This window comes from Triplophysa dalaica, chromosome 24 (genome assembly GCF_015846415.1).
Source record: "Triplophysa dalaica isolate WHDGS20190420 chromosome 24, ASM1584641v1, whole genome shotgun sequence".
Taxonomy (NCBI): domain Eukaryota; kingdom Metazoa; phylum Chordata; class Actinopteri; order Cypriniformes; family Nemacheilidae; genus Triplophysa; species Triplophysa dalaica.
Genome location: NC_079565.1, coordinates 9,240,045 through 9,253,004, shown reverse-complemented (window position 1 = coordinate 9,253,004; position 12,960 = coordinate 9,240,045). Strand labels below are relative to the sequence as shown.

General features: G+C 45.5%; 1 protein-coding gene across 3 annotated transcripts in view; it reads left to right on the top strand.

Moving 5' to 3' along the window:
* grm8b (glutamate receptor, metabotropic 8b) overlaps positions 1 to 8,933 on the top strand; it is a 127,478-nt gene extending 118,545 nt beyond the window's left edge. For 2 of the 3 annotated variants that reach the window (XM_056739850.1, XM_056739851.1), the window contains exons 10-11: positions 413 to 659; positions 8,355 to 8,933. In XM_056739850.1, the coding sequence (XP_056595828.1) occupies positions 413 to 659; positions 8,355 to 8,404 (297 nt within the window). In that variant the 3' untranslated portion in view covers positions 8,405 to 8,933. The remainder of the gene's footprint in view (positions 1 to 412; positions 660 to 8,354) is intronic. The other variant, XM_056739852.1, reaches the window with a different exon arrangement.
* The last annotated feature ends 4,027 nt before the right edge of the window (positions 8,934 to 12,960 follow it).

The window sequence follows — 12,960 nt, the reverse complement described above, 5'->3', positions numbered from 1 at the left end:
CAGTATTGTGAAGGTAAAGAGCTTTATCATTTACATACAGCATCATTTACTGCTCATTTGTTAACAGATCGCTCGTAGTCCGGGTAAGAGATGTGTCGGAATGGATCTGTAAGAACCAAAGACATTGGCCTGAATTAAAACGGATTTTCTTTTCATTGCTTTGGTCCTTTGGTGTTGCATCCAAGGTATAAGGAGATGTCTTTTCTATTGCATAGAATTGAATTGGATTGCTAAAAAACTCTTATCCAATGGGATCACTTAAAAAGTTGGAAGATTAAAAGAAGGTTGGCTAATACGATAATACAAAACAATGGACGTGCAAATGAGTTATAAAGTAAACATTGGTTTCGCGTTGTTAGATAGTTGCCTCTTCTTAAAATATTGATATCACATCCTTCTTTTCTCACCATAGATGTACATTCAGACGGCCACCCTCACCGTCTCTTTGAGCCTGAGTGCGTCTGTGTCTCTCGGGATGCTCTACATGCCCAAAGTCTACATCATCATCCTGCATCCGGAGCAGAACGTGCCCAAACGCAAGCGCAGCTTCAAGGCCATCGTCACCGCCGCCACTGTGACCAACAAGCTCAGTCACCTGGCCAGCGAGAGACCCAACGGAGAGGTGAAAACTGAACTCTGTGAGAGTGTGGACAACAGTAGTGAGTACAGACATATTCTCTTTCAAGCACAAACATATCATGCGTTGTTAGATACCTGATGACTTGAAAAGGTTCGCAACAGTTAAAAAGGGTTTATTTTGTCAGGAGCTTTTCATTAAAGATGAGATTCACTGGCGAATCAGTGCCGATTCATTAGTCATGCTGCTGAATTGTCTGACTGGATGGGACATTTTAGGTTGAATCACATCTCATATAAAGTTATGTCCCCGCGAATCTGAATTACTGACTGCGGGCTCATTTCCACAGCCAAACGGAGGCTAGGGAAATAAATTCTGCGCTGATGTATTTCTGCAATAAATGTGGTGTTGCCTTTTACGAAAGGGATCCGATCATTAACCAAGGGCAGAATATACAGGTCTACAGCACCATGCTACAGTTAAAGCAAATGTTCAGACCTTCACTAATGTGCCATGACCCATCTGTGAACGGGTCCTGAGGCTCGGCCGGTGTCGTAATGGGTTTCAAATGTGCCATGTAATGAATAAGCAAATAATGCTTTTAGGAGGGCGAGCAAACTTCGGTGCGTTTCTTAGTTTAATTCTCAATTGAATTAACAGCGTCTGCTAAATGACTAGATTTAGATTTGTTTGCAGTATCAGCTTGTCTATTTTAGTGACTGAAATTAACATATTTAATTTTAATTATATTAAGTTTTAATTAGACTAACTTTCTTATATTATTATAAAATATATTATATGTTTATTATAACATTTATTTAAATTATTATTTAATAGAATTGAACTTTTTTATATTTATTTTCCATCAGGCTATCTTTTTAACTTATTTAATTTAATTTGCAGTAAATCCAGTAAAAATGTTTATTTGATTTATATATTAAACACCTTCTAATAAGGCAAACTTTATATTTCATTTTGTTTTCATCTGCTTATGCTAAATTAGTATTTTTTCCTTGTTTACCAAGTAAAAAATATGTTCTGTCTTCCTGAGAAGGTAAATTGGGTAACAACGTGTCTACACGCATCCTGTGTGGACAAAATTCGAAATTATAATGGGTTCTAATGCGTTCTCTTGTCTTTTGACGGGTAAGATAATAGCTTTTCAAAAATATATATATACTTAATATATATATATTATAAAGTTCCTTTTTACCCCACTGAATAAATACTTTTTAATGCATTTATCATTGAACCTATGTACATCATATCTTAAAATCATTACAATATTCTAGCAGTTTTTGTTTTTGTTTTGGCTCTTTAAATATCATGTATTAAAAACCCAAATTGGATAACTTGGATAAATTTTGAAACAGGACTAGACCATTAAATGTTCCTGAACTCATTGTCTCACAGCAGACCTTTATTTTGGTTGTAATACCATTTTTGCTGTATATTGTTATTATTCTATCATTTTATTCGCCCCTTTAAATCAAAGCAGGAGGCAAAGCATTTTCAATGTACGAAACAAAATAAGAGTTTCATCTTGATGGTGGCCGAGATCACGCTCTGAATCGTCTTGGTTACGTATGTAACCTCAGTTCCCTGATGGAGGGAACGAGACGTTGTGTCGAGAACGACAGATGGGGTTCGCCCTTGAGAACCAATCAACTCTGACTACTATAGAAAAGGCCAATGAAATTTGGCGAATGCAATTTGCATGCCGGGCTCCGCCCCCGGAAATCCGGTATAAAAGGAGGCCGGCGTGCAGCATTCACTTACCTTTGTTCTGAAGAGCCTGAGACCTCTCAAACTGCAGCAGAATACGATACGTGTTCGTGGCATAAGGGACACAACGTCTCGTTCCCTCCATCAGGGAACTGAGGTTACATACGTAACCAAGACGTTCCCTTTCTGTCGGTCTCTCGACGTTGTGTCGAGAACGACAGATGGGGTTGCCTATGGAAAACGCCACAACGCTGTATCGCGTCACAATCTCTAGCGAAGCGACGGTAACAAGCCTGGGCGTGTCATCTCGAAGCTTTCGTGAGACTGTAACCTTCCAGTGTGGTGGTCGGGGGGTTCCAGAGCTTTCTTGGAGAAAGATGGGTACAGCCCTGACCGGTAACTTTCACGGACGGGGCCTTAGCTCTCTATAGGCGAGAGGCCATCCAGATCAGTTTACACCGGGTAAGCGCGACTCTTAATCAGAGAAGCGCTACAGAGGCCACCTCCTACCCGTGGGGAGGAATATGGTGGATATAGGTATGGTCTCGTCCTTGGAGGAGAACGCATGGAACGTGCGGACTGAGTAGTTAACCGCGAGGTGGAGGCCCACCTGGGGAAGCTCATGGGTTACCAGGAGTGGGAACCATTCTCATGAGGATACATCAGACGGAACAGCCCACGGAGGGGGTGTTACAGACGTCCGGTAGCACTAGGTCCGGTTAGAGCTATCTGTGATAGCTCACATGGTATCCCGGCCTAAGGGGGAAGGCTGCTCTGCCCAGCCAGCCCCCAGGGGGTGCTTGTTTGGTGATGGATGGAATGCCTATTCTTAACCAGTGTCTGGGTAAGAAGGGAGGCTGGTGAGGTACCAGTTTCTTAGCGATGTGTTCGGGTAAGAAGAAAAGGTAAATAGCACACTGACCCAACCTGTTAGAGGGTGGAAAGGTGCTTTTGCAGGCATACGCCCCCCCGGATGCCAGTCCTACATGTCGCCACGCAGGACGTGGGCTGACACCGGGTTTACGCGAAGGTTGTTAACCCTTGCGAAGGTGTTTGGGCATAGCCCAACCCGCAGCTCTACAGATGTCTGCTAGAGAGGCGCTTCTGCCAGTGTCCAGGAGGTGGCTAAACTCCGTGTGGAGTGAGCCCTCACTGCCAATGGGCATGGGAGATTCTGAGATCGGAATGCCGTCGTAACGGCGTCCACGACCCAGTGCGCCAGCCTCTGTTTGGAGACAGCCTTCCCCTTCTGCTGTCCTCCAACAGACACGGAGCTGGTCAGAGCTTCAGAGCTCTGCGTGCGGTCCAGTACGTACTGGACACAACACTAATCGGGTTGGGTCTTCCTCCCCTATGGGGAGCGCCTGCAAGTTCACCACTTGGCCCCGGAGGGAGTAGTGGGAACTTCTTGGGCACGCATCCGGGCCTGGGTCTCAAGATAACGTGAGAGTTTCCAGGGCCGAGTTTAAGGCAATCCAGGGACACGGAGGATGCTCGGTGGTCCCCTACCCTCTTGAAAGAAGTGAGCGCCGTCAGGAGGGCCGTCTTACTCTATGAGGAAGATCGGAACCTCCGAGGGGCTCTTTGGGGGGCCCTGAGGCTCCCCAGGACCACTTAGGGTCCCAAGAGGGTATGGAGCGGAGATGAGGCGGATTCCGCCCTCTCGCTGCTTAGGAACCTGGTGACCAGGTCGTGTTGCCCTAGAAACTTTCCACCGACTGAGTCGTGATGAGTGGCAATAGCGACTACATACACTTTCAGTGTGGAAGGGAGATGTTAGTCTCCAGTCTCGTGAGGAGGGGAACACAATCCTGATCAAGCACCTCAGTGGGTCTTTCTCGTTGAGAAAGACACCAGGACGAGAAGAGGCACCGTCTAGAGGCGTGTAACCGCCTAGTAGATGGGGCCCTAGCCTGGGTGATGGTCTCAGCCGTATAGGGGGAGTAGCCATCTTAGGATCTTCTCGTCCCGTCTAGAGACCAGACATGGGTGTTCCAGAGGTCTGATCTGGGATGCCAGAACGTGTCCTTCCCCTGAGAGAGCAGGTCCTCTGTCAGGGGAATGGTTCAGGGGGAGTCGCTGTCCAGAGCATCGGCTCTGAGGCCAAGTGCGGTTAGACCGGTGTGGTGTAACCAATAACACTTGGTGCTCCTGCTCCCTGACCTTGCACAGAGTCTGTACAAGAAGGCTCCTGGGGGGGGGAAGGTGTGCTTCCGCCCATCCCGCGGCCAGCTGTGCGCAAGGATATCCGTGCCGAGGGCAGGGACTATCAAGCGGGCAAATGGTGGTGTTACGGGAGGTGAACAGGTTTTACCTGGGCCTACCCGAACAGCCTCCAAATGAGCTGGACTGCACGGGGGTGGATTCGCCATTCTCCACGAGGCATAAACTGGCGAGAAAGCACGTCGGCTGTCTAGTTCAGTTTGCCCGGGGTGTGTGGCCTGCAGGGAACGAGTCACCTGTTGACTCCACCGGAGGAGGCGTCGAGCAAGTTGTGTTTAGCTGCTGTGTGCGAACGCCACCCTGACGATCTGTATTCGCTACAGCTATAGTGCTGTCCTCGGAACAGCACGTGCATGTCTCGCACGAGAGGCCGTAGCCTGCTCAGTGCAAGTAGCATAGCCCACAACTCTTGGCAATTGATATGCAAGCGCAGGCGGGGGTTCGTCCAACACCCCACCTGCGTGCCCGTTGCACACTACACCGCACCCCTGCAGGGAGACTTCAGTCGTCACCACGACCTGCCTCATAACCTGCTCAGAGGGACCTGAGTCCGTCGAAAAAGTCATAAAGACTAGGGGTTATGGTGCGTCGGCAGCAGTGCGGCATCACCATGCGCCTGCTGCCGGTGTGCCACGCTCTCCTCGGAACTCGACTCTGAAACCAGTGTTGGAGCGGTGTCATGTGCATCAACTCGAGGGGTATTAGCCCGCGAGGACGCCATGTGTCCCAGGAGCCTCTGAATTGTTTCAGGGGGACCGCTATCTGCCTAAAATGTTCATTTCAGACAGTTCAACACTGGTTGGGCACAACTGCGGACAGGTGTGCCGACATGGTGACAGAGCTGAGTTCCATACCGAGAAAGAGGATGCTCTGCACTGGGGAGAGCTTGCCCCTCTCTTGGTTGACCTGGAGTCCCAATCGGCCTAGGTGCCGGAGCACCAGGTCCCTTTGTGTACATAACAGATCTCGCGAGTGTGCCAAGATAGGCCAGTCGCTGAGATAGTTTAGTACCCGCTCGCCTTCCTCCTCTCAGGGAGAAAGGGCGGTCAGGGACAGACCGAAAGGGAGGACTCTGTACTGATATGCCCGCCTCTCGCACGCGAACCGTGGGAACGGCCGGTGTCGAGGAGGATCGAGACATGAAAGTAAGCGTCCTTCAGGTCGATTGCCACGAACCAATCCTGACACCTCATAGATGTCAGGACGCGCCTCTGTGTGAGCACCCTGAATGGCAGCTTGTGAAGGTGCTCTGTTCAGGGTACGCAGCCTTTGGGGGCAACCCGCCGTCTTTCTTGGGAACGATGAAGTGCGGGTGGTGACCCACTGAACATCTTGGTTTTGAGGGACGAACTCGATGCCTGTTTTTGCCAGAAGGGTGGTGACCTCTACCCGAAGTACGGAGGCGTCCCTGCCTCTGACAGAGGGAGAGATGATGCCCCGAAACTTGGGTGAGTCTCTGGCGAACTGGATCGAGTAACCAAGACGGACCGCCCTCATTAGCCAGCGAGACAGTGTGGGCAGCTCTCGAGCTCCCAGGGACTGTGACAGGGTGACCAAGGGGACGGTCTGCTTCATCATTCCCACGGGGGGTGGTTCGTCGGCTGGCGGAGCTAACCATGTCGCGGGGAGTCCCCGGAGGGAAGGTTTTTGCTCCGCCTGCTTACCTGCCTGGCGGGACAACGGCACGCACTGTCGGTTTGAGAGTGGTGACGGCTGTCGTATATGTGTACGACCTCACGCCTCGCCAGGGTGTGAGGTCGGTTCGCCGAGCACAGTCCAGTGGAGTGTGCGATCGGCTGCAAGTAAACCCGGGGAGAACAGAAAACTCAGTGAGTAAGTGGGCGCCAAGCCCTAACAAGGGCCCGGCTTTGGTGACGAGGCAGGAGTCGTCCCGTACCGACCGATCAGAGCCGTGGCTGTGAAGGTTCGGGCCCGATGTTGTTCTCCCTGGGGTCTTCCCGTCAGTGTCCCTTCTCGCGAGGAGGTTGCTGACGGGGTGGAGGTTTCCCCCTCGAACTCTGCTTCCGGGGTGCCGCCTGTGGGGGCACAGGAACCGGAGCCGATGTCGAAAGGGTCCTGGGTTGCAGGGAAGCAGATGTCACGTGAGATCTCGGAGGCCTGTAGGCGGCCGAGTCGCGGCGTGAAAAAAAAACTGCTGAGCGCAGTCCTCGACGGTGTTACAACAACCCACCCTGCGAGATGAGTGCATCAAGAAAGCGGACTTCCTTGCTGTCACTCTTCTGCACAAGGTATAGCCGGGGGTGTCTCTCCTGGACCACTACCGTGGACATCGTCCGACCCAGGGCCCGTGCCGCCACCTTAGTCGCCCGTAGAGCGCTGTCAGCGGTGGCACGGAGATCCTGCATTATACCCGGGTCGGCCTTACCCTCGTGGAGCCCTCTCAACGCCCTGGCCTGGCGGACCTGCAGGATGGCCAAGGCATAGAGAGAGGAGGCAGCCTGGCCCGCAACATCGCAAGCTTTCGACACCAGTGATGCCGAAGTCTTACGTGCTTTGGACGGTAGGAGTGGTCGATCCCCCCCCAGGTGGTAGCCGTCCGCGGCACAGGTGCACCGCAGGCGGACGTTCCACCCGGGGGATCTCGACGCAGTCCTTGGCTGCCTCACCATCGAGGGAAGTAAGGGAGCCGGAGCTGGTTTCACTGGAACGGTCCGTGAGAGGAGCGTTCCAAGTTTTACACAGCTCCTCATGCACCTCCGGGAAAAACATGGCACCCGGGGTGGGCGCGGTTTGCACCGCGCACCGACCTCGGGAACCACGTATCCCCGGGTTAGCACGGATGACATCACTTCTGCTTCCTCCTGAACTCGACCGCTGGGGGTGGAGTTTGGATTCGGCAGAGTCGGATGCCAGTCTCCCTCCGATGCTGCGAGCGACATCTCATCTACGTCACACATCGTTTCCGAGTGTGTGCGTGAGGATCCGGACGGTATGCCACCGCCGGTTGGGGAACGTTCAGAAGAGCGAATCGGGGTGCGATCGGCCCGTGAGCACTTGGCTGGCGGGTTTACGTTCGCAGAGTTCCCCGTATCACTAACGCTGCTAACGTGGGTGGTCATCGGGGCCGTAGCCACAGATGTCACAGCCCGGGTAGCAGACGAAATGGTGGCTGGTTCCCGTAGGAAGACAGCCACCCGTGACCGCAACTTCTGAATGACAATCTGCCCGCAGTGCAGGCAGATGTGTCAACGAACGCTGCTTCAGTGTGCTGGACGCCCAGACACCTAATGCAGCGATCGTGTCCATCCCCCTCCTCGATGAGGGTGCCGCACCCAAGAGAACAGCGGGACATGCCGCGCTGGAGAATGCTCAGTCAGTCCTGAAAAGGACTTTTAGAAAAAATCTCTAACACCTCCGGAACCGCCGAGACGCCCAGGGGAAGGTCGCTGCAGAAAGGGACGATCCGCTGTAACACGTCGTAGCACCAGCGTGTAGTTGTAGAGGATTGAATCCTGAGTTGTACTCATGAGCGATGGCTCTGAAGAACTAAAGGTAAGTGAATGCTGCACGCCGGCCTCCTTTTATACCGGATTTCCGGGGGCGGAGCCCGGCATGCAAATTGCATTCGCCAAATTTCATTGGCCTTTTCTATAGTAGTCAGAGTTGATTGGTTCTCAAGGGCGAACCCCATCTGTCGTTCTCGACACAACGTCGAGAGACCGACAGAAAGGGAACTGTAACTTCCCAGCCTCTGAAAACGAATAAGCTCAATATACACCACAATTCCCCCATGTCCCGCTACAATATTGCTTGTGTTCTTCTATTTGATACACAGCTGTCTTCTAAATCCGACCGTTTTCATTTTCAGCAGCATCCACAAAAACTACCTACGTCAGCTACACGAATCATGCCATATGAACACCCGTCCTGAAAACGGTTTGCCATGGAACTGGCTGGCTCTGAGCGGACAGACACCAATGAGTGAGCATGAGACATCATTGTTGTTCGCGGACAAGAGGACTCATGAACTGAGGAGATCTCATTTGTTTTTCTGATGTTTTGTAAGAACAACTTACAAAAGAGGCAACGATCCCAAAAAAAAGATAAACGCTGCCATTTAGGTTGGCAGCCAATAAAGTGGGCCATTGCTACAGGAGTAAGAAAGAGAAAAAAAGTTTAAAGACGTTTAAAGAAACATTGGATAAATAAAAATTGGAGTCAACCATGTTAAATGTTATTCTAATTGTAAGTATTTTGTGGTTGTGAACAATTTTTAATTCTTGTCCCACAGCGTCAGACCTGCATTGGAAAACGCATTCGTCTCTTGTATTGGCTACTCTGGTCTATAACTTCGGGTTGTGAGTGTGCAAATGCCATGGTTGAAGCATGCTGATTCAAATTTTTATACAAATAATTTATTTATAATAAAGGAATGTTTTTGAAATGTGCAGGGCTCTTGGGTGTTTGAACATTGTGTTTTGGTTGGAAGTTATATGATGGTTCACCCCAAAATGGAAATTCTTTCATCATTATTGTGTTCCGCAGACGAAAGAAAGGTATACAGGTTTAAAATGACAAGAGGGTGAGTAAATAATGGCAAAAATTTAATTTTGAGGAGGTTATTTTAAATCTTAAAACTTATTGGCACATCAAAAGACTCAAGTTTAAATCTGCAAAAAATAAAATAAAGTAGAGAAATTTGCAAAAGAACAAAAAAGTCTTTGGTATATAATATTTCTCACATAGCTGTCTTATTTTCAAGTGTTATTATTGTTTTTGGTAAAAATAGGAGCTATGTAAACAATATTTTTCCCCAGATATGAAAGAAAGTCATGCAGGTTTGGATCGACATGAGCGTGAGTGAATGAAGATTGAAGTTTTTGCATTGTGACTGAATCTCTTTGATGTTTGTTACAATAAGAAAGCAAACGTGAGAAAAACAAGCTAGAAAATGTGTCATAAATGCATTATGTGTTCCGGTGAGTCCAGACATTTCCAGATGAGCCTAGCAGATAAAAATGCCAAGCCGCAAGTTCATATAATGTATGAGCTGAATCCAAGCAGGTGTATTGCGTTCCAAATATAGCGAATTCCCATTTTTATTCATGGCATTACAAAATGTGTTATTTATTGCGGTGCCACAAGTACAGCCTTGAATCTTAAAGCCTCCTTTATTATGTAAGCAGCTCCAAGACTGTCCAACTTTATGCAGCCTAAGAAAAGATGACTACAAGGAAAGGAGGATCTTTTAAAGCCGAGTAGAACATGACAGTCATTGTACAGCATTCCCTCTCTCAAACATATCTCCAAACCTAGCCGCAAAACGGTTTACGAACAGACCACACCGTGCTTTCTACACCGGGACCATTTATGAAGTTTTGAAGAGGCCTGACGCCATTAATTGGCTCACCGACACACCTAAGATTCCTGAATCCTTTTGTAAGTATGTGCACCCAACCCAATTATCTCTCCTCCTCACTAATGAATGCCTCTCAGTCGCTATTTAGGACTTATGATACAGAGAAATACATTGATAACAAAAATAAACAGGCCCCTAAATATTTCCGGCCTTTCAGATGTTTTCACAGAACACAGCATGGAGGATGGCGTCTTTCCCTTTGAGAGACCCAGCGGGACGGAAATAGAATGGAGAAAATTGGCCACGTGCTGTCCGCGATCAATATTTGGAATGTGGAAGAAGAATGCAGCCACGGACGACTTGCATCTGTGGGTGAAACGTCAATAATCCAACTCGGTGCTGAATATGGCAACTGAAATTGGTTATGGTTGTTGTTGGAATGGTAACACTTTATAATACCTTTTATTAATTAACAAGCATTATATATTACTTAACAAATCATTAGTTAATCATGTTCACATAGCTAGAAATATGAGATGATGTGCTTGTTAATGTTTGCTAATGTAGTTTTACTGAGCCTTATCTGATGATTAACTGATCATTAATTCATGTAAATTTGAATGCTTACAAATGTCATAAAACTTTTAATTAATATGATCATACACTTTTTAAAAATCTTTAAATGATAAACGTTATATAATACTTAACAGACCATTAGTTAATATGATCATGCACTTCATAAAAATCTACAACCGAATTTATACAATGATTACAAGTTTATTTTATATATACTTTATATCTTCTTATATCTATCTTCAAATTTACAAATGTTATTAAAAACTTGCTTGATAATTATAAGTACTTCACAAACTATTTATTAAACGTATTATTCTTTAATTCCTAATCACGGTCCGTAAAGGTCATATATTTTGTTGCGTAGACTTCTATTTTGACATTTTAGCAAATCATTTAGTAATTATTTGTTCATGTTTCTGCAGTACTCAATCTAAACTGGAAACTATTAATCAATTGTAAACACTTATAAACATTTACGGATCATGTTTAATACGTTTATTTGTAAATATTAACAAACACATTATCTTACGTTAGCTATTTGAATATACTGTATAGTAACTAATAATATGTTAAGTATAATATATTGCTTGTTTATGATTTATTAATGAAAGTTATTATAGTGTTACCCAGATAACAAAACAAAAATGCTGCAAGGTAGGTGTTACATTTCTTTGTTAAAAGCACCTTGGGGAAATAATTATGGATGCTACTGTAGACAATATACAGCACATACACTTATGTTTAAAGTCTACTCCTGATCTTACAACTAAAATGTATACATGACTGACACTATTTTATTTCTTTGTGGAGTGGGTTTTGAGGAAGCACTAATTCAATTTTTTAATGAGTGTCTAGAAAAGTATGCAAACCACTAATATATAATGTAATATGCTGAATAAGCACAGAGGTTTGTGAAGCACTGTCATGCGAACAACAACTAGGAACATTTTGTTTCTGTCAGACTAAACCTCTTTTAGTCATTTTGGGGGATTTTTTCATATTCATACTATAGGTCACTCTTCATGTTTGTAGGTTTTGCAAACATTTAACCAATAAAAAGTATTGAAAAGAGCTTGTCAACTTTAACAATACAGTGTTTCATTTCCTCTAAAGTGGCAGTTTTGGAGATACAGGCTTTTAGACAGACAGCACTGATTTTTTGAGATCCTGTACATTTTAACATGTAAAAAATATGGATAGTTGACAAATAAACAGGAAATGTGTCCTATTGTGTGACGGCAAAAATGTACAAAAACAACTTACAATGAAACCAAATCTCTCTTATGCTAGTTTTATTTTATTGTTATAAATAATAACAATATAAAATAAAAAAAATGCTGTCATACAATAGGACACATGTACTGTTTATTTGTCAACTACCCATACAAAGTAATGGCCAAACATGATGTCCAGGGTGGCATATTTATACAATATTTGTCTTTAATGCTCTGTTTGAATAAACCATCAAAATATGAGGTGTATGGTACAAAATGGACAAAATACTTAACTTTTGAGGTATTTATTGGACAAAATTATTTGGCAAAAAGATGAATTACAGCATATCAGGGCATATGGCTTTTTCACAATATACAAGAATAATCTTACAGCAAATGAAGCAAACATTGACTACATTTGATATATGCTGATCTCTTTATCTTCTCTCTATTTGATCATATTTTGCAGTTATTTCCCTGAGCTATGTCTTCATAAACGATGTACATGTGTTGTGGAAAGTCTCATTTCATTCTCAAAACTGAGCTTCAGTTTATTCTCCAAACACACCGTTGCAACAGGCATACAACATTTTTAATGCATCTTTAATGCAATGTTTTAAAAATATTTGAAGAGCAAATATTGCAATTGTCTAAAGATGAACATTACTTTTGGCCACTACTGCATTTCATTATGAAGATGAGAAAATCGTGCTGTGTATCACACTAAACACGGACTTCCTCATCTATGAACACCCCTATAGGTTCAGCAGGATTACGGCACTCATTTTATCATTAGAAATCTAATCTGGTAAAATCAGATGTTTTAACTATGCCAGCCTTAATTGATTCACATGCGCAGCAGGAGGCAAATTGATCAGAGGATCGGATTCTTTGAAGCCCGAGCGCAAAGTGTAAGAGAAAATCTGTGTGTTTTTTAGTCCTACAGACTTTCCGTGGGATCAATGTGCCCAGCATTGACCTAGACGCAGATGCCCCATATGGATTTTACGTTCTTCAGAAAGTATAAGGGCTCTGCTCTTATCCCAATTGCAAAACAGTCTCTCCTCTGCTAAGCAACCTTGCCTTTTTTATTTGATTCAGATCCATACTCTCCATGTGAGATTAAAACGGGAAGCTTAGTCAGCATTAAAGATCGGTCAAGAGGCTACTTTATTTCACGTTTGTAATTTGACCATAAATGAAGTCTATAAATTGTCCTTCAATACATATTTGACTTGAAGGAATTTGGCATTTAGAGCCTACTAAGAACTGAAAACAAAACTGAACTTTCTTTATTCTAAAAACCCACTTCAGCAAAGTTTGAG